Consider the following 23,645-nt stretch of genomic DNA (forward strand, 5'->3'; position numbering starts at 1 on the left):
AATATACATATATTATCGCGCCGCGTATTTTGCCAGCAAACATCATTCTTCCGAGGTAAAATCTATAGTAAAATCCCTAGTGTGTTTCTCCCTCCGCTCGACGCTATGTCCACGTTAATCGTTTGAGGTTTTGATTCGGGCTCCGATATTGTGTATTTCGCAGACCGCGATCGCCGATTAAGAACACTAATCTACGTCACGTAATCACTTTGTATATTATCACGTTCAATCAGATCGCACGGATTATCTCGGATTAGGATCACATTTATCTCATTCCGAAATGTCTATCGCGATGATAAAACGTTCATATGGATTCGTGAAAATTTTCCAAATTATTTGGAATATAAAGAAGATAAATGTGCACTTACCTTTTGCGCTTTGCAGGCAGCGGCCAATGGCAGGACGTCGTGAGGATGAGCGGCGTGGCGATCACGAAGACACAGGGCGCATATCGCGATTTTGCAAAGGGCACAATAGAGGCTCACCGCTTCGCCGTTGTGATCGTTGCAGACCGGCGTATTCTCCGGTCGGGACCCCTTGGCCCCGTTCGATTGCCAGCTGCCTCTCGGTGGTCCCAGATTGTGAGTTGCCAGTGGGCCCCTCTTCGGATGACAGGACTCTCTGCAGGCGTCGCAATATAAAACCTGAAAGAAGAATAATCCATCTTCGTATTTATATAAGAAATATTAGGGAGAGAAGAGAGCGATATTCATTCCCGGTTCGATATTTATAACATCGAATGCTTATGGGAAGAAGCTATAAAAAAATATCAATAACATAATTCTCGAAATATATTTATTTATTAAGCTTTTTATTAAGTATATGCATAATTATTCAGATGCGTTGCTAAAATTTTTTCAGTTACATTTTGATCAGCGTCAAATATTCGATCAAATTTACATAAAAGTGACATAAGTGCAAAGTTAAATTTGTCAGTAATTATTAATTTAAAGAATATTAGTTTCTTCACAGACCGAAAAATACGAGAATGACACCGATTTCATTCCGATACCGTTGAATAGTAAATTTTCAATGTATAAATATCGCGAAATATTATTAATAAACAATCGATATATTATACCTTTTCGTTAGTTGAATTAATCGTTGTCGCAATATTCACACGTATTGTTCCTCTTTAATCAACCACGTACATTGATATTCATTTATTGCAATTACAGGAAATGATCGGCATATCGTAATATTTCTCGCAATCGATTCTCAAACAACTGATAACGCTATCAAATATAAGACTAGACAGCCAGAAAGTTGTACAAAGCAATGATTGAATTAAATATGCGCGGACTGATAATCATTACTTATAGTACTTGTGAAAAATGATCGCGTTTCAAAATAATACGAAGACGGAGCGACTCTCGAGTCTCGCCGAATGTATGAGAATGACAAGGCCAGCTCGAATCTCGCCGCTTGAATAGCGAGGCCAGGCTCCGTTGTAAACAAACAGTATGCTACGTGTCACAAAGTACGAGCGCCGGAATTTTTGCCGCACGCTGTTGTTTACATGCCATGGCCTTGTCATTCACGCAGCGCGACTCGAGCAGACAGACAGAACGAATGCTTCATCTTTATATTACCTCGCGATCATTTCTCATAGTTATTATTATTCATGATTTTCTATTTAATCGTAACTTGGTATTTTGTTTTCGCATCGCAAAATATATAATAACGTGCGATTAGCGTCAAAAGAATCGTGTTGATATATCGATTGTAGGATCGTCACATTTTACTAATTAATGCACGCGCGATCGTAATTAACCGTGTTTTCGCGAATGAATGCCATGAAGAAGCAACAAATGTTTAACGAAAAAAGAAGAGAGAGAGAGGCCCGGGATTATATCGGGCTACTCGAACAATTAAAATAAGCAATTTATGATTTATTTATTTTATCATTTTAATTTATTATTTATAAAACTAATTAATCATTTATTTTCATATTACTTGATTTATTTTGAATAATTTATATAATATAAAATATTGTTTTGATTTTATTTTAAGAAATATTTTAAATATTTGTAAAATATTTATAATAATAATTTTGCACAAAGATAGATGTGAATAAATTTTACTTTAAAAAACTAATTTTCATACAAAGTAATTGTATAATGATTATCAAAGACGATATAACATGACGAATATTTATAAAATTTAAAGTTTATAAAAATTATAATAGAGAAATAAAAACAATAACATGACAATATCGTTCAGTATCAGTAATATTCTTTGCTCACGCTCGATATTTCCTTTCCGGAAATAATATCATTTCGGTTATATATCAATAACCGAGGCATTGTCGTCGCGCGAATATGTTGCCGGCAACGAGTGAAACTGCGCCGCACATCGTTCTCTCTCTCTCTCTCTCTCTCTCTCTCTCTCTCTCTCTCTCTTTTCCGCAAAACGAGAAGCGACCGGCACGGCGAGAATGTAAAATCACAGAAAAAATATCCGCCACTTGTCGCAACGTGGTACAATACACGGAGGGTTGAAAATGAAATTTAACACTTCGGAGGAAAGCGAGAAAGTGGGAGGCGAGACGAGGGTATGCGATTGGCGTACATGTTGGTCGCGCAACGAGATATTTCATGCGACGCGACACTCCGAAATGCGGTAACTCGATCTTTTCAAACGGAACAGCGAACAATATACAATCGCTCTTTTCGTGAGTGCGAGTGCTATGTAGTGACGATTTTTGCGGATATATCGTGCAAACAATTTGTGCGAATCGAAATTGACAATCGTCCGAGAAATATTGTCTTTTATTTTTTTCGCATATAAAAAAAAAAAAAAAACTAGGAAGATTAATTTAAAGAATGATGTAATAACAATTTAAAAAATACAATTAAATGATATGAAAAAAATATAAGATTTCAAATCTGCGAAAAAAAAAAATTGAAAGTAAAAATTTATTTAGAAAATAAACAAAAAATAGTAAATTGTTAAAATTTATTTTGCACACACTATTTAGCACGATTTACACTATTCAAGGCGCGCATTTTCGTGTATACTCGTCAAAATAGAATCGGATATTTATAAAATAATGCTCTACTTCATTGCATTTTGCGAGAAAAGGGTATCTTTAAATTTATCATTTGAATTTGCCTGAAAATTAGATAGAAAAGTACCTCCGGTTATAAATAATCTTGATGTTTCTTTCTCTGTTCGATAAAATTACGAAGATAGATATATGTTTAATTATAGGATTTAAGTAAAAAATGTTAGCATATAAAAATTTTTATCTCGCGGCGATAAGAACGATTCATAAGAATTTTTTGTTATTAATTTCGCCGTTAATGAAATCTCCCCTCTTTCTCGCACGACGCCCATAATGCTCGATATTAATACCGATAACGATATAGACGTGACTCTTGTAGATGAGAGAGGTTCTAGTGCGCTTATACCGCGAAGAGAAAAGTTATGAAGTGGACTTCAGGGAAGAACGAGGGGGAGTTAACGAGCATCCTCTGGATGAGGAAAGCACACAAGAGAAATAAACACGGTTGATGCGATCGTTAAAAATGGTAGTCCTGGGAACTTTTTTTGATCTTACCGGGTGGTAGAAGTTTTCATAGCGAGCGAGCGATTTGAAACATCAGAACAAAAAAAAAAAACGGGGAATCAACGAAAGAGATAAATGTCGCCATGATACAAAGATTACATTAGATAATGATGATAATGTGACATGATCTATCTAAAAATTATATCGTCAAAAATTTCGCAATTAAAACCATACAATTTCCTTTTTACAAAACGCCTTACGGCCTGACAGTTTCATATTTTTAAGCAAATCCACAGCGAAGACTTTTTTCCTCCTTTTCTCGACTGGCGACCGAGGGGAAAGTTCCCAACAGAACCGCGCGAATGGGAAAATGAGAAGTAACAAAAAGTTTATACGAATGTCGCAGTATGTGGCCTCTTGTTTGATCCGAGACTGCAGATACATATTCCTAAAGATAGAATTACAAATAGAGAAAGCTTGCTTCGTGGAAATGCGTAGTCACGATTCTCAAATAAAGAAAAAACTGATGAGTAAAAAATGAAATTATTGTATTTTATCATAAGGAGACTTATTACAAACTTTTATATATTTTGTATATGAAGCAGACAACTGTTATTATTGTAAATTGTCTTCCTTAATTCAGCCAATATAAAACTTGTATGCCTTGTCAAACTTTTTTGAAAATATTAATATTAATTAAAAGTTTTTAGCTATACACAATTTTTATTTTCAAAATTTTCAATAAATTAAGAGAGTGTAATTTTGATATACTACTTATTAAAGTTATTTCCAATCGAAAAATAGTAATAATAAAAATAATAATAACGTTATAAATTAATAACGAATAGTTCCATCCGAATATTTACTTGAAATTTTCTTCGCTATTACTCCAGAGTTCTCAACCCTAGCTAAACATATGTTCGCAACCAAAGTTAAACCAAAGTTAAATCAACATCGCCAACAATCCCGATTATTTCGTCCGTTCTAACTCGAGGATGACTGTTAAATTGGAAGAAATATTCAATCTCACGCGCCATATATCCTTTCTCAGTAAAACTCTTATTCAACCTCAATTACTCATCAAACTTCTAATCCCGCGCTAATCTCTGGCCCGAGATTCCAACGTCGCCCGGGAAATTCGCGCTCACCGTACGGCAACGTGCTACATCCATACCGTGCTTCCACAAATCCCCGGTGTACATCAAATAGCATATATCTCCTCGATTATACACCCCCGTTTAATATAATCGGGCTAACCTCGCACTGCTCGCACGCGACGGTCGCGTCGCGCGGTTCCCCCTCGCACATCTGGCACTGAAGCCGCGCGTTCCGCGATTCCTGATATTTGTCGACAATGTGCTGCATCGCCCAATACTTGGGCAAATTGTGGGCGCCGCCCTCGTCGAAGTAGACGGTCTTCTGGCAGATGGGACACGAGAGGCAGAGGGTGCCGCCGGATGGCGGGAAGCCGCCGCCGTTGCCCGGGGTACCGACGTAGCTGCCCGGTCGCGAGCTCGTGGACGTGCTGCTGCAAACCACGCCGGAATCGGTCTCCGATAATATCGATAGCTTATCGGCCTCCTGATCCGAGCCGGGCGCGTTGGACGAGTCGGCGGTGGATTCCGGCGGCGAGTCCGGAGGCGCCTGCAGATTCACCGCGCAGGCGAGGCACAACGCGTGCCAGCAGGGTAACAGCACCGGCTCCACGAACAACTCCTTACAGCTGGGGCACCGCAGTTCGTCCTCCATCGTGGATGCACCGGTGGCTCGCCGTCTGGCGATCGTCCTGGAGTCCGTGGAGGATTCCTCGTGGATCCTTTCGAGCCGCGGCAGCTCGGATCGCCTCAATTGGGCCTGCAGGATTTCTCCCTCAGGATGACAGACGACGCGACGACGTTGCGGCCGCGTTGACGGTCCCGGTCGATCCCCTTTCGCCGATCACCAAAGGATCGAAATGTGATGTATGAAGAATGAACGGAGGCGAATTCCTCCTTTATCGCGTATTTTCCTGCGATTATTCCGATGTGTCGTGAAGAGACTCGCTCGATGCTTTCTTCATAGGCTGATCTATCGGAGAAGCGCTCGTCATCAAAATCCGATTACGATGCTTCCAAAGTTGAGAAGAAATCGCACTTTCGTAGTCTAAGGCAATAACGGAGTCTTGCAGAGATTTTCTTTAAAACATTTCTCTTCAACGGAACATAAATCAAGACTGTCAAAATCAGATTTCTGTTTTTAATCGTGAATAAGAGAAGCCGTCTGAAAGCGTCGAAGAAGTGGCTCGATCTTCTCTATCAATTATCAAACGGCTAAATTGCTCTCAACGATCACACGTGCTTCCTGGTCTCATCGCTATAATGCCAATAGGCTTCCCATTAAATTCCACACTTGAATCACGCGCGACGATCCCACGTATCGATCGCGCAAAAAAAAATCCCTCGATCCGTTCACCGGCGTGCTCGCTGATGATCCATCGCGTGATCCAAGAACGCAACGCACACACACTTCTCGTACTATTAGTAGCGAGCGGAACGCAAACTCTTTCACGTTTCAGCGGGAACGTGTCACCTGTCGATCGCGCGCATCGCGGGCTTTTCGCATTTTCCAAGATCGTGCGTTCGTCGTCTCTCCTCGTCTCTCTCGCGTTCAACCTCGAAGATTGTTGACAAGTCTATATCGTTGGCTTCGATATAACGGTTGGCGCACGTACTCATACACGCGGGACACGCATTTGCCGCCCTCGCTCGAACTCGTGAGCGCCGAGGACAACGCTTGACAGAGAACTACACGCAACTTGGAAGCCGTCACCGGGTTGACTGACTCCCGGCGTCGAGTCAAAGAACCGTCGCGCATCGCGGCCACGCACGCTCAGGAGCGTGACCGTAAAGGGGAACGAGGGGTACTTTACGAAGGCAGGGTTTCCCAAGCTCGTTTCAATCTCGCGTTTCCTTCCTCATGGCTCATTGTCAAAAGACATGCGATAATAATCCGCCCACTTTCATAAATTAAAATTAAAGACCTGACATGCGAAAAAAAGAATGTGTAAATGTCAAAAATGCTGATCGGCAAAAAACAATTTTTCTAAACAATCTATTTACTTGCAAAGATGCAGAAAACATCTCTACATTTAATTTGCATCCCTATATGTAGTCTTAGATAATATCTGATTTATCAGGCCTTGAGACATGAAGAGCACATTTTTTTTAACAAAAAAATTATAATTAAAGTATCTTTTGATGTACATAAATGATATAATTATCTATATCGAAGTATTTATTTATTTATATATTAATTTTATTTATTTTATTCTCAATTTCTTTCTTTTAAACGTAAGACTGATTTTCGCGTAGCTATATTATTGCGAAATTATTCACGCTGCGTGGAACCGGTTTCACGCTCCGAACGCATATCTCAGGGACGCGCCTACATGAGGCATATCGTTGTATCGAGGCCATTCGAGAATCAAGTACACAGACTTTATCTAAAGAAGATTTATAAGTGGCTGAAAACATCTACTAACACGTTAATAACAAATTACGTAACGATATAAACGGTAGTTATCAATTAATTTTTTACATTGATTTTTATAACTTTACGAAAATAATCATACATAATTTTTATTACATCTTTATATAAACACCTCTATTATAAACACGTTTAAAAAGCTTCCATTAATTACAAAAAATGACAAAATAATAATTACAAAAAATTTTAATTATATATAGTCATTACAGAAGAAAACCCATTACTTCTTTCAAAATTAAATACGATAACTCGAATGAAAATAAAGACATTTCCGCTTCAACTTTGCCGCCGACATCGTCTTACTACTTAGCGAGAACGCGAAGAACTTGCACAGAGGATATCTGCAATAACTTCTTACAAGCCGCGAGTAACTTGGCGTCTCGCGACGTCTCGATACAAGAATATTTTGCTGATGTGCGAGATAATAAAACGGAGATACATAGCGTGAGACTCTCTCTCTCTCTCTCTCTCTCTCTCTCTCTCTCTCTCTCTCTCCCGCGGTGAGATGCGCGAGGCACTTCGGGGTTCTTGAGGAAGAGAGAAGAGCGGGACAATGGACAGAGGGTTTGGGAAAGGGCAGGGATATCCGAGTGATCCGCGCGATATAATACCATATATACACCAGGTGCGGCGTGTTCCGCATGCGATGCAGCCGGCCGCGTGATTGGCCGCGTTTTACACAAACTCTTCGGCCCAAAACTTTTCTTCCTTAATCAAACTGTCGGACTCGCGTTCGTTGGCGCGGGGTGAACGACCACGGAAGAAGACGCGCTGGCGCGCCAATTTCCGTGAAATTCTACTATAAGCGCATATCCCTCGTTCACTCATCCATCCCCCTCCCACCCCCTCTCTCTCTCTCTCTCTCTCTCTCTCTCTCTGTTCCTCCCGTCCACAGTATGGGATAACAAAACTTACCGCTAATATCGCGAAACCGTTCCACGGATCACCGCGGCATCGAAATTGTTTACCGGGCACCGCGCCAGTGCTATTAAGCGATCGTTTATTTATATCATTGCTCGACCGCTCGTGGGAGTTCCTATCTTCAAAATAATGCTCTTGATACTACGAGCCTACGGATTATTGATGGCGGGATTAAGGGTGTTGCTTAGAAAGCGCGCGAGGTGCATTTGGAGCAATGAAATATTAACATGACATATACGATATAAATAATGGGCAGCTTTAATACAGGCCGTTTCATTCTCGAATCGTGTATTCGATCTACACAGATTTTTGAATAAAATTAAAATTTTCTCTCAATAGGATTACTCCGATAATTATTTCTTCAGTTATAAAATATGTATGTTAAAATTATTTTAAAATTTTTAGCGCGATGTATGTTATATGAAAGAAAATGTTATGAATGTTCAGCTTTAAGTACGAGCAGTGCAAGCATTTTTTGTCGCCTATTCCTTTTGCAGTTAAGCATAATGCGGGTCCTGCGTTATCTCTCACGGAGATATTACCTCGTTTCCTTTGCCGATATAATAAATTGGATTACGTCTGCCGTGTAACTGACAATTACTCTCCAACTATTCGACCGTCCGACTTTGTACGCGTTCATACATCGTGTGCAACGAGGAACTGAGAAACGTGGACATGGTCATTTATCATTCGCGAGAAACCTCGGCGAAACAATATCTACCGTGTCATCGTCGTCGCCGTTTCTTTCGAACCCACGTGTAACGAGAATTCACACACAAGTACGAGGTCAAACCGAGTGCTATCGAGGTCTATATGCCATTAGAAACATATCACTGATATAACAACAATTAAAAGGATATTTCTTCGCGTATTAAAAATCTTGTTTAAAAATTTATATAATTTTTTACTCCTAAAATAAATATTTTAGAAGAAAAGCAACGTATATAAATATACAAATTTATAAAAAATTATATCGTATATATTATGTGCATGTTTTCTTATGAAAAAACGATGTTCAAAGATTCTCGATATATTTATTCTCTCTATAAAAGTTGTAAATTGATCGACGTGAAATACCATCCGCCATATGAGATAAAGAATGAAAAAGAAGGAAAATATGAATAATAATGTACTATAATAGCGCGCTATTTTAGCGTGTTAATTGACTTTTACGATTCTATGTAAATAAGCTGTTTGTCGAGAAGCGAAATCGACACGGTCATTTGTCACCTGCAAAAAAAAGATGTTTCGAAATCGACGATGTGGCGATCTCGATCGCTCCCGAGTGCGCGATGTTTATTGTCCATACTCTCCCGTCTCTATTTAAAGACTGCTACTTAACGGTAAGAGCGTATCATTTTTCATGTTATCTATCTAACACGAAACGCCTATTCTTGATTCTGGGTTTTATTGATATAATACGAAATAATTACATTTGATATCAAACGTAAATGGAGAATACATGTTAACGGTTTCTATTCTCATTTTTTTATTTAGCGATGAACTTTGAGGTGAGTGTAGGCATTCGATTACTGTAATATCTCGTATGATACTGTAACTTGCGATTATCAAGACGACATGTCCGACGTTAAGTATGAACTGAAAATATAGGCCACATTATAAAGATGTTTTATTCGAATGTCTTTTACGATGTATCTTATTTTATTATAATGTCTTATTTTATTATAGCAAGAGAGAGAGAGAGAGAGAGAGCGAGAGAGAGAACAGATTAATATCAGATTATTATTTCGCATAAATCTCAAGAACGGATAATATCAACTGCAATTATTATAATATTGGAGCTACTCTTTTTAGCTGCACATTTGTTATACTCTCTGTCATTAAAATTGGAAGAAATATATAATACTGTGTTATGGAGAAAGGCGTGAAAAGAGATAGCAGCTAAAAGTAATAACCCTGCATTGAGGAAACATTGAAAAACTTACGTAAACGTGCTCTGGTTTCAACTTGGCCATTTATCATTGATCACGCACTCACAATGTACACTACACATTACGAGAAAGGCGAATAAATTAATAAATGCGCGTTATTTATGCGAATAAATCTGATCTTCACGCGATACAGAAACGAACGCGGCGCGAACGATCGAGTAACTGGAATTTTGAAAACGTCGATAACCGAAGTGCGTGAGATGATTCCCGTAGTTGCCGCGTGCGGCGCCACTTTGTCGATGCATCAACTTTATCGACTTAACGATTGCGATATAACCTTTAAAAGCTCAGAGACGATGACATTTGTCTATTTTTAACTTAATTATACAGCCACCTAACTTACATTATCTTTTATGAAAAGATGTAAAATGTGAATGTATATGTAGATCTTTAATCATTCTTATCCAGAATGCCAGAATCGCAGTCTTGGTCTTTCCTGAGCCACATGTTTAATATTTCGCTGCGCGAAAAATATTCTCGATGACAGTTGGTGCGGCGGGAGAGCATGTAAAGTGCGTAAATTTCATATCACCTGAGCAGTCTTATCTGATAACATTTCATCGCGCGACGAAGTAATATATTGAGCTTCGAAAGTGATATTTATAAGCTTCGATATCGTTTTAGTTCAAATACAGTCGTCTGTATCTCGTCTTCTTGTTAATGTAGGTGCGGCTATAATAATTCTTTTTTTCTATTGATATATATATATATATATATATATATATATATATATATATACATTGATAACGCGATGCTGCGCATATTCTCAAGGTTTTAGGTCTATTTTATGGTGAGATAAAAGCTATTTATCGCAGTGCTCGTGCAATGCATTAATGTATGATCATTAAAAATACATATAATATGTTGCTATGCCTGTGTATTATGTAATCGATCCACGTGGTAGACACGTGTATGAATGAAGCAATTGGGAAGAGAGGAGAAATATAATTAAAAAATGTGATAAAAAGTTTCTATTAAATCGGATGTTCGTTCGAGTAACCTTAATTTTAAAAGTTCAGAATAAATTAATAATTTATAATTTGTTATGTATATAATTATTACATATATGTAATTTTAATTTTCATAAATCGTATACGAAAAATGTTTCGATTTATCGAAAATTTCTTTAATCTTGTCATTAATAAATTATTGACAAAAAAGAAAAGAGAAATATCGTGAAATTAGACGCTTATCAAAATTAAAATGACATTTATTTTAATACGAGAGGCGACTAATGTTAATATATGAGAAATTAATTACATAAGCGTTAGCGATATGTTTGTAGGAAACATATAATCGGAATCATCTAAGGTGACGACATATACAACATGATGAAGACGAGTTTGATAACGTCTCTAACCAAGAGAACCAAACCGCAGCTACATTATTTATGTCGTCACGGTTCTACTGCCGCAAGGTATCTTTATTTTTTTATGAGATTTACATATCGGATATTACCCCCTATTCCAGAACGTTTATTATCCCGCAAAGTCCCGTTGAATGACAGCATTTAATAACAAACGTCATTTAATTCAGCGCGAAACTATTAAGAATAAGTTCTTATCCAAATTTTCTCTCCGGCTAACGCTTGATAATAAGCTTTAGCCGGAGATTAATAAACATCTCACGTATTTCGTAAAACTATAACTTGCTATCCACCAACGCTATACAACGCAGATTGATATGGATACTGTATATACTCAATGTGTAAACTTCCTCTTTTTTATTGCAAAAATCTTATATATTTTATAAAATCTTATAGTACACAATAATGTCTCGAATGTGATTGATTCTATTTTTAATTTTATTAATAATCCAACGTTTCCTGCTTTACTATTTTTATTATAAATGGAAAAAAGAAATCGCACTTGTCTCTAATAATTCATGAATATAAATTTTAATCGAAAAACCTGTATTGAAAAATAAATTCGTTCGATAGACAAAATCGTATTACAGACATTGCTTAAAATAGCTCGTGGAACTATTGTTACCTCATCGTAAATACAAGAAATATTCGGGTGAGCATGAACAAAATTTTCAGCACATGCAGCGCCTACGACCTGGTGATCGTCGGCGGTGGCATCCTCGGTTGCGCTACCGCCCGCGAGATGATCATGAGACATCCGAATATGAAGATGGCTATCGTGGAGAAGGAGAGTACTCTAGCCAAGCATCAAACAGGGCACAATAGCGGAGTGATACATGCCGGCATTTATTACACTCCTGGAAGTATGAAGGTAAACTAAAATAAAATGTAATTTTTCTCATTCAGCCATTTGAAATGTCAATACCACCAAATCTGAATTTAAAAATGGAAATTAACAAGAGCATTAAATTATGTTATTTATTATTATTATTATTATTATTATTATCCTTATTAATCATTATCGTTCTTTCTTACATTGATATCTAATATAAAAGAAAAATAATTTAAGATTAAAAACTAAAACTTTATAAATAAATTATAAGTTTACTATTTTTGAAATTGCTAAAATTGATTTTTATATATTTACATGCATAATACACACATAGTTAAAGAATTAAAAAACCTTTAATTTAGCGATTGTTAATAGGCGAAACTCTGTGTAGAAGGATTAAAACTTTGCTACGAGTACTTTTGCAAAAACAACATACCTCACAAGAAGATTGGCAAATTGATTGTCGCCCAAAATCAAAATCAAGTCAAGAAATTAGATGAGCTTTTCGATCGAGCTACAAAGAACAATGTACCGGACGTTCAAATCGTTGAGAAAGATTGCATATCTAAATACGAACCAAAATGCAAGGTATAAAATGCGAGTAAAAAAGAATTATATTTAAAATCTTTTTTATCAATTTATCAATTCGGAGTCAATTTTTTTTTTATATATATTTTATAATAAAAATTTAACTTGTGGTTATCGTTTCATATAATATTTTCTTCATAATATTTTAATTTCTTTTTTAGCATTCAAGATTAAAAATATGACTGCAATAAAAAATTTAAATAAAAAAATAATGAATAATCGATAAAATTATATTTGTTTTTAGGGAGAAAAGGCTATATGGTCACCATGGACAGGTATAGTAGATTGGGGAATTGTGTGTAAATCTTTCGCCGAAGATTTTAAGAAATTGGGGGGTGAGATTTTCCTCAATTTCGAAGTAATCGGATTCACGGAAATGGCGGAATCGAAAGAAAACGACCAATTGTCTCCCATTTCCATTCAATCGAAAAATCGAGTAGGATTTTCTTCTTAAAGATACATTTTGTTACCCGTAGTACCATTGTGTTAATATCTAATACTTTGACGATTTTTTTCTTGAAGTGTATACCAACAAAGTATGTGCTGACGTGCGCCGGTCTGCATTCGGATCGTTTGGCGGTAATGACAGGCTGCGATGTGAATCCGCGAATAGTGCCGTTTCGCGGCGAATATCTTCTTCTGAATGAAAACAAGCGGCATCTCTGCACGACCAATGTGTATCCAGTGCCTGATCCCAGATTCCCATTTCTAGGCGTGCATTTTACACCTAAAATAGCGGGCGACATCTGGTTAGGTCCTAATGCTGTTCTCGCATTATCTAGAGAAGGCTACAGGTAACTTTTTTTATTACAAATATATTATTTATTAAAATCAAACATGATAATATTTAAGAGCAATATCGTAAAATATATATCTAGATACAATTATTGATGCATTCAATCACAAATGTTTAGAGGCCAGGTTTCAATGATATTAAAATTGCTCCTGTGTTTTAGCTGGTTTGATATAAATATTAAAGATTGCATAGAAATGGCTAAATTTCCTGGTTTATACAAACTATGCTTCCGATACTTTATACCAGGCTGCCAGGAAATGATAAAATCAATTTTCTATCCATTGGCAGTAAGGGACCTACAACAGTTTATTCCTGAAATTACGTATAAAGATGTCAAAAGGTCAGTATTTTTTGTGTTGTGATCTGTTTTAGTAAAATTCTTATTGATTCTCTACTGATTCTCATAAATTTATTAATAGAGGACCAGCAGGTGTAAGAGCACAGGCACTAGATAAAGATGGCAAATTATTAGACGATTTCGCTTTTGACGGAGGCACTGGTACAATCGGAAGTAGAGTATTGCATTGTCGAAATGCGCCGTCACCCGCTGCAACTAGTAGTATGGCGATAGCAAAACTTATTGCTGATAAACTCGACCATGATTTCAAACTTTAAAATATTGATGTTGATATATATATTTGTATTTAACCGGCCAAATTAAAAATAAAACAGAATGGGTATTTAAAGAAAAGATATCCAAAGAAGGTATATATATATATATATTTTTTTTTACATGTTATGTAATTTATATTATATATAAGCAAAAAAAATTGTTTCCTATATATATATATTTTTCTTTTTTGTATACATCTCTATATACAGTGTGATAAATAATAAAAGATAAAAGCAAAAATGAGCAAATATACAAGATTCTGTACTTATCATTTCTAGCATTATCTAAAGTATTATAAGAAATTTATTTCTATACAAATTTTGATATATATACCTCAGATATTAATATATTATTGCAATACATTCACACTCTCTTGAAGATTTATTATAAATTAATATATAAAAATTATCTCAGATGTAAATTATCTAATGAATAATTTTCTAATATGAAAGTTGAGACTAATATAAAGACTTTAGATTGAAACGATATGTACAGTAATATACAATAAAGTTCAAATATACACATAATAATACTATAATCTCAAACTGCGAATCAAATGATTTTAGATAATTCTGAGGCTATTTCCTGATATCATAAGACGTGTTGTAGCAAAATCCAAAGCTGCAGTTAGATGATATCCCATATTTGAGATTACAACTCCATATTCGCTCAAAGCAAACATAGAATATACTGAAATTATATATGACTTTCTATATAAGATAATAAGAATATTATTTTGTAGTAATAATAATGTCAATTAATGTTGCCTTACCTAAAGGTTCACAATATTTATTATGCCTATAAAAGAAGTAACATGCTATTGATATAGAAAATACATTTAACATCATTGATCTCCGTTTCCATTTCAAAGAAGAATCATGAAAATCTTTGGCAATATTCAAGCAACTCTTCATAATATAATACGCTAGGAACATGTGTATAAAAGATGTTATCAAGAACATTATAAAAGACATTTTATGAAATGCTGTAAGAAAAATAATATGAATTAATCATTATATATCTTGTATAAAATACGCGTATGCCTATTGATGGAAATTTTTATATGCATACTCCTACATACTATAATTCTCATCGGAAGTCCAAAAGCTCAATGTCACAAGAGATATATTTTCAATGGCATACATAACAAGCGCAATATTGCTTAAATATCGCGCCCACATGTAAACATGTTGTTTATAGTAACGATAATACATCATAAACACTAAAGTTCTCACTATTGCTTGGAGCGCTATGGAAGTTTTCCAGACATCTCTTTGAGGCCTGTAATGACCAATAGCCGCCGAGACAGATGGTAAAAAATTATATACCTATAATAATTGCACAGGGAAAAGAAAATTATTTTTCATAAATATAGCTTTCCGCTTATGCGCTAAAAACACTGTTATTTTAAGATTTCTACTAAATCTTTTGATTAACGCTATTAAGTTTCTTTCAACACTCAAGATATGTTCAAATACGATATTCTTCATACTAGAAACTTATAAAAATATAGTTATTTATGCAGAATCATGGAAGATGATTTCAGCCTTGTGTGTATGTGTATGTGGGTGCGTGAAACATAAAAAAAACATTACTGCTTCGCGCGATAATCGTACCTGGCAATGAGTAGAGGTAGAATGTTCAAAATTATACAGGACCGACCAGGCGACGCAAAATACGAACGCCAGGAACGGCAGTGATACGGTAAGCCATGCCACTTTGGAGAACGGTACGACGACGCGGATCTTGGACATGTCCTCCTCCGTGGTTAAGGGGATATAATCTGACCCTAATCTAAGCTTGCTCATGATATATTGGACTCCCGGCAGTCCGCCGTCACTCTACGTCATAACGCGCGGACACGCGCTAATAAGGTTAATGCGTCGATATGTAAACACTAGCGGAGCGCGCTTCTTACGTATTTTCTTGGACGTACATTCGCGGTACGGACGCGAGATTCGCATCCCGATCGGAGGGAACGATCGCGCGCGACGATCGGCACGATCTCGCGAGATGATAAACGAAATAGCATTGCACACACTGGTTTGAGGTTAGGCTACCGAATTGATTGAACACGAGTTAGACGCATTACCGTTGCCGCAACGCCGTTTGCGACGAATTTCTTCTCGTTCCTGCGCGTGAGATGGCTTTCTCATCACAAAAAAAAGCGTGAAATTCTAAACTCTCTTCGAAGAGTTGAGATTTTGACGCGTTAAAAAAGTGTACATATATATTTTTGTCGTATATTTATTTTCGAAATTGTATAATTTATATAAACCTCTCTAAAACCTTCTATGAAAAAAGTTTTGCTATATGATTTTCATATATGTGAGATATATGATATATTTTCTCAAAGTACAAATTTTTAGCACCGTAAAAAGCGCATGTCATTATATATTTGTTGTATAACTCGTCGTTATTTATTTATTACGAGCCTATAATTTTCTCGTTATTTATTCTCAAATTCAAAAAAAATACCAACATCAATATTATAGGCATATAAAATATATCCAGAGCATCAAAATGTGATCTTTTTCGATTTTTTTCGGGTAAATTCAGTTATATGCTATATTGATGTGGAATGGAGAAATTATAAATAAAAAAATATAATATAAAAATAAAATATATGTAAATAATGTAATAAAAATAACAAATCGAACGTTTATTATTAATACGCGTGAAGTTTACAAGTTTGCGATTTTCGAATTGCTCATCGTCACGTTTTAATAAAAATAGTCAATTTTATAACATACCGACGTGAAGCTGCCGACGTAATTTATTCGAAGTCGTTAATGAAACATCGTCGAGACGGATCGATGCTAAATCACGACGCATTTAATTGATAAGAAAATCGTAATTGAAATCATAATTCAAAAATTTTCGATCGAGTCTCTAGAAATTGCGAGTAACCGCGTGAGTGTCAAGCTTCGCGAGCTTCTCTAGTGTCACTTTCCCGCCATAATCGACGTGACGTTGCTAACGTCATTCCGGAGTCGGTAACGAAACATCGCGAACGCGGGACGGATCGATTCTGAATCGCGACGCATTTAATTGGTGAGCAAGTTATAATTGGAATCAAATTTTAATAATTTCCGATTGCGAAACGTGAATCATTGTTTATGCATGTTTATATGAGATCACATTGTTAATTTCCAACAAGTAGGCATTGCAGAAACGCACATATGTACAATTACATATTAAAGACGCAACAGTATGAAGTATTACGGAATCATTTTCTGATAAATGATATTAGTGAATATCATTTCGCACATTTATTTAATTTATTAACCTAAGTGATTCGTAAAGTGCATTGAGACGATTTTGTTTAAAAATAAATATTTCGTGCGCTTTATTCGCATGAAGTAGGTATCGCAATAGAGAGTAGAACAAAAAATATATATTTATTATATCTATACATATTTTGTATGTCTATGATCAATACACTCTCGACTTGAGAGATGGCGCCATTGTGTCAAACGCGACAGTTAACACCGCCAGCGATGACGTTTCATACACGTTGCGTCGAGATTTCGCGTAAGTACTAAAGTGTTTATTATATATTGCAAGTGTTTATTGCACGAAATATATTTACATATAGACTGTGTCACGCGAGTCGGAATCGATCGTGCTATATCATTTGTCTGTAATTCGTGTAATGACAGTTAAAAAGCGAGAGTCCGTGAGAACGCGAAGATTCTTAAAATTACGAGGTTAGGTACGTTGAATGTAACAAGTGTTTTGTGTCTTTCCTTCTTCTGAAAAAGTGGTGCGTGAAAATTAATGGGGAGTCTTCTGGATCGATTCTTCCATCGTCCATAAAACATCTGTGAGATATCGTCGGCAGGGATTCGAAAATGTGAGTAACCCAATTTTTTTATCTCGTAGACGTATATTTGCGCTAATCTCACTTTAGACTCGAATGTTACTCGAGTCTATAATTGGGTCTGTAATTGACTCTGTAAATAAAGAGATCTCAATGTTGTGGAGATTTATACATAATTATAAGTAGATATAATTAAAAATTGTTATACATATATTAAATTGTTGTAATTAAAAAATTATAAATATAAATGTATTCGTACGTAATTATAGGTTAGAGAAAAATTTTACATTAAATTAATTTATTAAAGAAAAATTAATACTTAATAATTTTCTTACAAATCTTGCACAATGTCAAAATCTCTATATTTGCAAAAGAATGTTTGCTTTAAATTTTGAATAGTGAGAAATATTAAATCGGTATGAGCAATTCTCGAGCATCGATGTGTCTGCTTTTATATATATCGAGAGATTTTATTTCTTATCGTGACACTATTTGACGCAATACTGTGCCCGATACGACAAAATGTTCGTCTCATAGCATCGCTATATGTATAACGTAACATAAAGGGCATCTGATTTTGCAATAAGCGTCAATAGCGCCGACATCATGTATGAATATATTCTGATATCTCGCCTTTTCTGAAAAGTCCTTTTATGAAAGATATCGATATTTTCCTTATCGTTTAAATTGAAAAAAAAAATGTAAAACTCATACTTTTATATCAGTTATACATATTTCATCATCGGAATAATCAATATGAAATATTACGATTATTTGGGATGATTAAGATAATTTTTTTCGCTAATTGCAAGTTTCAGCTATATTGTGTAAATTTAGCAAAATATAACGTAATATGTAATTAATTTTTGCCGTGCAAAAATCTCTATTCTGTAATAGAAATTACGTGTTGAGTAATTATGTTGAAAGAGAGAAGATGTAATTATATCCTCTCTCGCATGTACAGGGAAATTCAATTACAGACTGTTAATAGTCTAAAATCATTATTCAATATTATAAAAGAAATAAATCAAAAATATAATTACGTATATATATATAATTATATATAAAAGTATTTAAAAAGAATTGCTTAGGATGTTTAAAAAATTATTGAAAATTAATAGGAGAGATTGTAACGTTTATCTTTCCCGTTTATTTCTAGAGAATTATGTTGTGAAATGTGAGCATTACATCTCACGTGTTTCCGTTCTGTGTGTTCGACTTACGTGTCTCAACTTACATAGTCAGGCAAATTCGCTTTTCGTATCATCTGGCGAGGTCGTAGCGAATTAAAACGGAACGTAACATGATATATCAATGAAATTTATGTCCCTCCTCAAGCTTATCTTCATATATTGTAATGTGCAATATTGATTAAAATATTCTTTTATTATATAAAAAAAAACGATCAGTCATCAAATTAATAATAGGCATGTTTATTATCACAGCATATAACTAGTATCATTTATTTACCGTAAATAGCATAGCATAGCATGATCTGGGCCTAGCTGATAACGGAGAGCTGGCTATAATCTACATTATATGTATCTCGAATCACTAATTCCCGCGCCACGTGCGCAAATTCACGACAGAGGAAAAGTTTACAGACACCGTCCCGTGTACGTACATATAGCTTAGGCGTATTTTGCATAATGCGATTTCCATTCCCACAATTCCACATTCGATTGTATATCTATTGTGTGTAATTATCATGTAGCGGCAGATTATCGGTACGTTTTTATCATCAATTTGACTAAAAAAATTTCTTATCTTGTTTCTACATATATCACTTTACTTGTTTTATAATATTTTTTACATTTGTTGTTTTTTATACTTTTGTGTATAAATCTCTTTAATTTTTATAATTATTTTAATTAAATTTTTGTACATAATAATTATTTTTCTTTCTTAAAATAGGATCGAAGAGTTCATTCATTGATCCACGTCCGTTTCTGTTTGAGATTGTTTTATTAACTATTTTGAACTAGAACTTCGGAAAGAATTCGAGAAAGACTATTTCGGGAAGCAGTTTCTCTTTCGATCGTTTTATTTTGTCTGAATTTTTGACCTTCTTTTATTCTCTACATATACACACACATATATAATATTCTATTCGCTCTATACTATATCTTCATTTTAGCGCATATAGCTTGCAGTCACAGTACCCGTATCTGCTAAAAATATAACTTCCTTGACACGAGTGCGGCCTTATCTTGTCGATTCTCACGTGCGTAAACCTGGCACCCTATCATAATAAAGCCACGTGCTTACAATAAGCACGTACCGAAATTAAAATCGTATGACCACCTAAGCGAAGCTTTTTCTGTTATGAAAACATTTACACAATATGTCTTGAAAAAAATGTATAAGAAGCATGTATTTTTCGAAGAATTTTATAAATCCCCTTTTACATACCCCTTTTTCTATTAGCGAAAATAAGTAAAGAGCATCGAAATTTGTTTAAACTAGACTTTAGATTAAGCAGTTTATAATTTGAAGTAAAATAATAAGTATTTTAATTTTATTTAATTTTATTTCTCAGCGAAAAAGAAGGAATTGAATTTTAAATAATTTATCTTTTTATTTGCACTCCTTAAAACTTTAATTTTCTAGAGAATATTTTCTTGATTACAAACACCGATGCTTTTGCGCGATGTATATCGAATAGTATCGATCATCTATTAAATTCAAACGTCCTTCTACGCGCATCTGTCATAACTGCATCTGTAATTGTGTCGAGTTGCATAGAACGATGCACTGTTCTTGGCGGCGATAGCGGCTCCATTGTCTGCTTCTGTCCTTAATAAGCGAATGTGGGGCATTTGGCGCCCGTCATTGGCTAACAGAGCCGCTTTTGCTTCCGCGGGATTTTTCAGCGAAGCCCGCCGAAAGGAAAAGACGTGTCTTCGCGACGGCGACGTCTCTCCTTCTTCCAACATCGCTGACGTCGTTCACGTCGTCACGTAATTTTCCTGACCCGAGACGCCTAGACGCATTGCGTCGCTAACTCTTGCCAGAGGAACGCCGCAATACCATTTTACCGCGTCTACATTGCGACAGCTTGTCTTCATTTTGTTCTCCGTCTCCCTCCTTCTCTTCTAGCGACTTTTCTTTCCGATGACTTTTTGTAATTTTTGAAGTTTGTTTCCGCGAGACACTCGTGTAATAATATTTTTATCTTCGCTTTTAAAAACTTATACAGGGCGCCATGTGTAAGACCACCATATATAATTTTTACTATAAAATCTTTGATCGTTTTAAAATATATTTCTCTTAAATAAAAAGCATCCTTCTTTCTCTCTCTCTATATATAATATATATGTTATATATATCTATATAATAAATTTGAATAATCAACAATAAGATATGTAAAAATAAGAATAAAATGTGATTAAATATAATCTTAGATATTGGATACTTTGTATCGTATTTATAATCTGCGGTCCTTTGTGATTATCAAAGGAACCAATTTCCGTACGATTTGGCGAATCGCAGATTTGTAGACGTCTTCTGCAGATGTCTTCAAACGTCTTCTGCAGATTATCTGCTTGGCTGTATTACGGGTTAGACAATTCCAACGAATTACATCGTAAATCTTGTCTTCGCATTATATAAAGATAATTAAATTTACATTTGAGATGAGTATTTGGTATCGAATATGATTACAAATATTTCTTTGAAAGAAAAGATCTTTTGTGCACACAAATAAATTATATCTTAATTAAAGAGTCAAAAGATATTTCACGACACAGAATTATTGTCCATAACAGATTATTAACCGTTGAATTTTATGAATTTTTTATAATACTTAAAAAATTTAAAACATTCTTTAGAATTACAGTTAAGAATTATAACATATTTAAATACATAAATAATTAATTGCTTAAAAACAAAATGTTCGAAACCGTCTCTTTGATAATATCCTCTTTCTAAAACCTCGTAGATTTACATATATATTGTTTTTATCGTAAAATCATACAATTCTGTACGTATAAAACAGTCCTTGATACGTATCGATTTCTCGACTCTCGCGATTTCGTTTGCCAACTCTATTAAATCGAATAACTCCTATGTCTGTCTATGTCCGCGTCTTCTCTCCGAGAGCACATTTGCATAGTACAAATAATAGTATCGCTGCTGCGCATCCTATGTCAAGCGCACATGGCGCGTATGCTGGAGATGAGATATTTCAAGTACACGTAACAGTGCAGGGGAGAAGAAGCGGAAATTTAATTGCGCGCCGATATATATTTACACACACAGGGTTGATTAATAATATATATGAGCAAGGTTTCTTTATAATTGAAAATTTTTTTTACGGGAACTATCTCTCTCTTTAAATAATATATGTCACTCCATTATTTTTCTCTTGTCGATAGATATTTTATGTATATTTAACAATAAAAATCTCTCTCTCTACACACACACACACACACACTAACAATATAATATAAAATATAATAAAGTATATTTTGTTAAGAGCGTACAAAACAAATAATGCAGATTTCCATTCTCGAGTCACGGAATGCGAAGGTAGATATCTATATTCGTCGCATAGCGCCTAAAGGCTATCGGCTTGACACGAGGAAGGGAAACCACGAGTACCACTGTCACTGGATTCTATTTGTGTCAAACAATATAAAGTAGATAGCACATGTACGTGCCCGCAGCCTCGATGCAGTTGCATAAGCGCCGCAGGGGATACGCGTGCGGAAACCAGGGAGTATTGCTGCTCTGCGAAGAGATCATCACCTTGCGCTTTAACGAAATTGAATTTGCGCCGGGACGTATACAGGATTACATGTTCCGAATTCCAATATGAAGTATTATATCTCACAAAAAATCTCACCGTTGCCTGTCTTTTAAGACGAAAAATCGATAAATATTTAATCAGAAGCTTCTGTTTCTTGAGATCTTCTGGTAATTTTTTTGAAATATGAAAATAATTCTATTAATTAATTTGTTATTTATATTTAGGATCTTATCAAAGAAACAGGTTCAATTTTCTAGTAATTTAAAGTTTATAAAACTTGCACAATAAATATTCAGTCAATATATCATCAATATATTTATACTATTTTGTATAAATATGGATATATTTATCAATATTCTAAATATATGAATGATTAAGTTTTTTATTCCTCACGATTAATTTCTCATCAATTATTTTCTTACGATTAAAAATATTAAGCTTTTTGTTTATTGAAAATTTTAGGCACTTATTTTTTAGTTTTGATATATAAGTATAAATAAATTGTATAAAAATAATATAATTACACCGGCTGTTTCCATACGGATTGATTCGGAGCGATGTCATTGACCATTGAAAATTAGATTTCGCTATAATTATGACAGAACCGATTCGATGCGCCACGACAGGATATATCGGAGGGAGGGGGATCAATATCTCTCCAAGGCATATATAACGAATTGCGCAAATAATTAAAAAGTTGACTCTCGAAAATGGATATGAGACGGCTTTAATGGACGTGCGGATCAACGAGGCAAGTATCGGTGACGTTTTTGACGCATGCTTCGTCGTATAAATCGCTAATGGAGCTAGAAACCCGAGCCTGCGATAATATAGCGGAGATGTGAAAGTCCGTAGACATAGAAATACATTTAATGCTTCTTTCGGTATCGCATTTCCGATAGACGATTCTGTTCCCCATGTTTACTTTCGCGAAACTGGAGAAGTGATTTTTTTGTCATCAATTATTT

General features: G+C 35.2%; 4 protein-coding genes across 15 annotated transcripts in view; 2 read left to right on the forward strand and 2 right to left on the reverse strand.

Moving 5' to 3' along the window:
* LOC126851029 (E3 ubiquitin-protein ligase TRIM9) overlaps nucleotides 1–6,316 on the reverse strand; it is an 86,223-nt gene extending 79,907 nt beyond the window's left edge. For all 3 annotated transcript variants that reach the window (XR_007687623.1, XM_050594583.1, XM_050594582.1), the window contains exons 1-2: nucleotides 4,769–6,316; nucleotides 369–644 (exon numbers count right to left, since the gene is read on the reverse strand). Coding sequence is in view for 2 of the 3 variants with exons in the window: in XM_050594583.1 (XP_050450540.1) it covers nucleotides 369–644; nucleotides 4,769–5,260 (768 nt within the window). In the remaining variant the exon portion in view is untranslated. The remainder of the gene's footprint in view (nucleotides 1–368; nucleotides 645–4,768) is intronic.
* A 3,953-nt stretch (nucleotides 6,317–10,269) lies between these two features.
* On the forward strand, nucleotides 10,270–14,184 carry LOC126851051 (L-2-hydroxyglutarate dehydrogenase, mitochondrial). 9 transcript variants are annotated; one of them, XM_050594622.1, is made up of 8 exons: nucleotides 10,270–10,481; nucleotides 11,181–11,326; nucleotides 11,951–12,146; nucleotides 12,483–12,695; nucleotides 12,940–13,131; nucleotides 13,218–13,489; nucleotides 13,652–13,831; nucleotides 13,911–14,184. In XM_050594622.1, the coding sequence occupies exons 2-8, from the start codon at nucleotides 11,238–11,240 to the stop codon at nucleotides 14,104–14,106; spliced, it is 1,338 nt and encodes a 445-aa protein (XP_050450579.1). In that variant the 5' UTR covers nucleotides 10,270–10,481; nucleotides 11,181–11,237; the 3' UTR covers nucleotides 14,107–14,184. The 9 variants fall into 9 exon arrangements, with proteins under 9 accessions (XP_050450579.1, XP_050450580.1, XP_050450578.1 ...); XM_050594623.1 differs by having other exon boundaries at nucleotides 11,195–11,326; XM_050594621.1 differs by having other exon boundaries at nucleotides 10,270–10,421.
* Nucleotides 14,185–14,207: 23 nt separating this feature from the next.
* Nucleotides 14,208–16,324, reverse strand: LOC126851064 (post-GPI attachment to proteins factor 2-like). The gene is made up of 4 exons (XM_050594646.1): nucleotides 15,721–16,324; nucleotides 15,186–15,432; nucleotides 14,877–15,089; nucleotides 14,208–14,794 (listed from the first exon to the last, which is right to left on the reverse strand). The coding sequence occupies exons 1-4, from the start codon at nucleotides 15,910–15,912 to the stop codon at nucleotides 14,667–14,669; spliced, it is 780 nt and encodes a 259-aa protein (XP_050450603.1). The 5' UTR covers nucleotides 15,913–16,324; the 3' UTR covers nucleotides 14,208–14,666.
* Nucleotides 16,325–17,085: 761 nt separating this feature from the next.
* The window catches only part of LOC126851055 (WW domain-binding protein 4), a 31,438-nt gene continuing 24,878 nt past the window's right edge, over nucleotides 17,086–23,645 (forward strand). The window contains exons 1-3 of one of the 2 annotated variants that reach the window (XM_050594629.1): nucleotides 17,086–17,158; nucleotides 17,561–17,638; nucleotides 17,869–17,960. In XM_050594629.1, coding sequence (XP_050450586.1) covers nucleotides 17,959–17,960 — 2 coding nt within the window. In that variant the 5' untranslated portion in view covers nucleotides 17,086–17,158; nucleotides 17,561–17,638; nucleotides 17,869–17,958. Of the gene's footprint in view, nucleotides 17,159–17,551; nucleotides 17,961–23,645 lie in introns of those variants that run through there. The other variant, XM_050594627.1, reaches the window with a different exon arrangement.

The sequence above is a fragment of the Cataglyphis hispanica genome, chromosome 7, assembly GCF_021464435.1.
Source record: "Cataglyphis hispanica isolate Lineage 1 chromosome 7, ULB_Chis1_1.0, whole genome shotgun sequence".
Classification (NCBI taxonomy): domain Eukaryota; kingdom Metazoa; phylum Arthropoda; class Insecta; order Hymenoptera; family Formicidae; genus Cataglyphis; species Cataglyphis hispanica.

Bases quoted from the DNA above. Each gene is read 5' to 3' on its own strand.
- LOC126851064 (XM_050594646.1), bottom strand. From the start codon at position 15,912: ATGAGCAAGCTTAGATTAGGGTCAGATTATATCCCCTTAACCACGGAG. The intron at 15,433-15,720 runs GTACGATTATCG...CAATTATTATAG, and splicing joins CTACCTCTACTCATTGCCAG to GTATATAATTTTTTACCATC. The intron at 15,090-15,185 runs GTATGTAGGAGT...TTTTTCTTACAG, and splicing joins GACTTCCGATGAGAATTATA to CATTTCATAAAATGTCTTTT.
- LOC126851051 (XM_050594622.1), top strand. From the start codon at position 11,238: ATGATGAAGACGAGTTTGATAACGTCTCTAACCAAGAGAACCAAACCG. The intron at 11,327-11,950 runs GTATCTTTATTT...CAAAATTTTCAG, and splicing joins CACGGTTCTACTGCCGCAAG to CACATGCAGCGCCTACGACC. The intron at 12,147-12,482 runs GTAAACTAAAAT...GATTGTTAATAG, and splicing joins ACACTCCTGGAAGTATGAAG to GCGAAACTCTGTGTAGAAGG.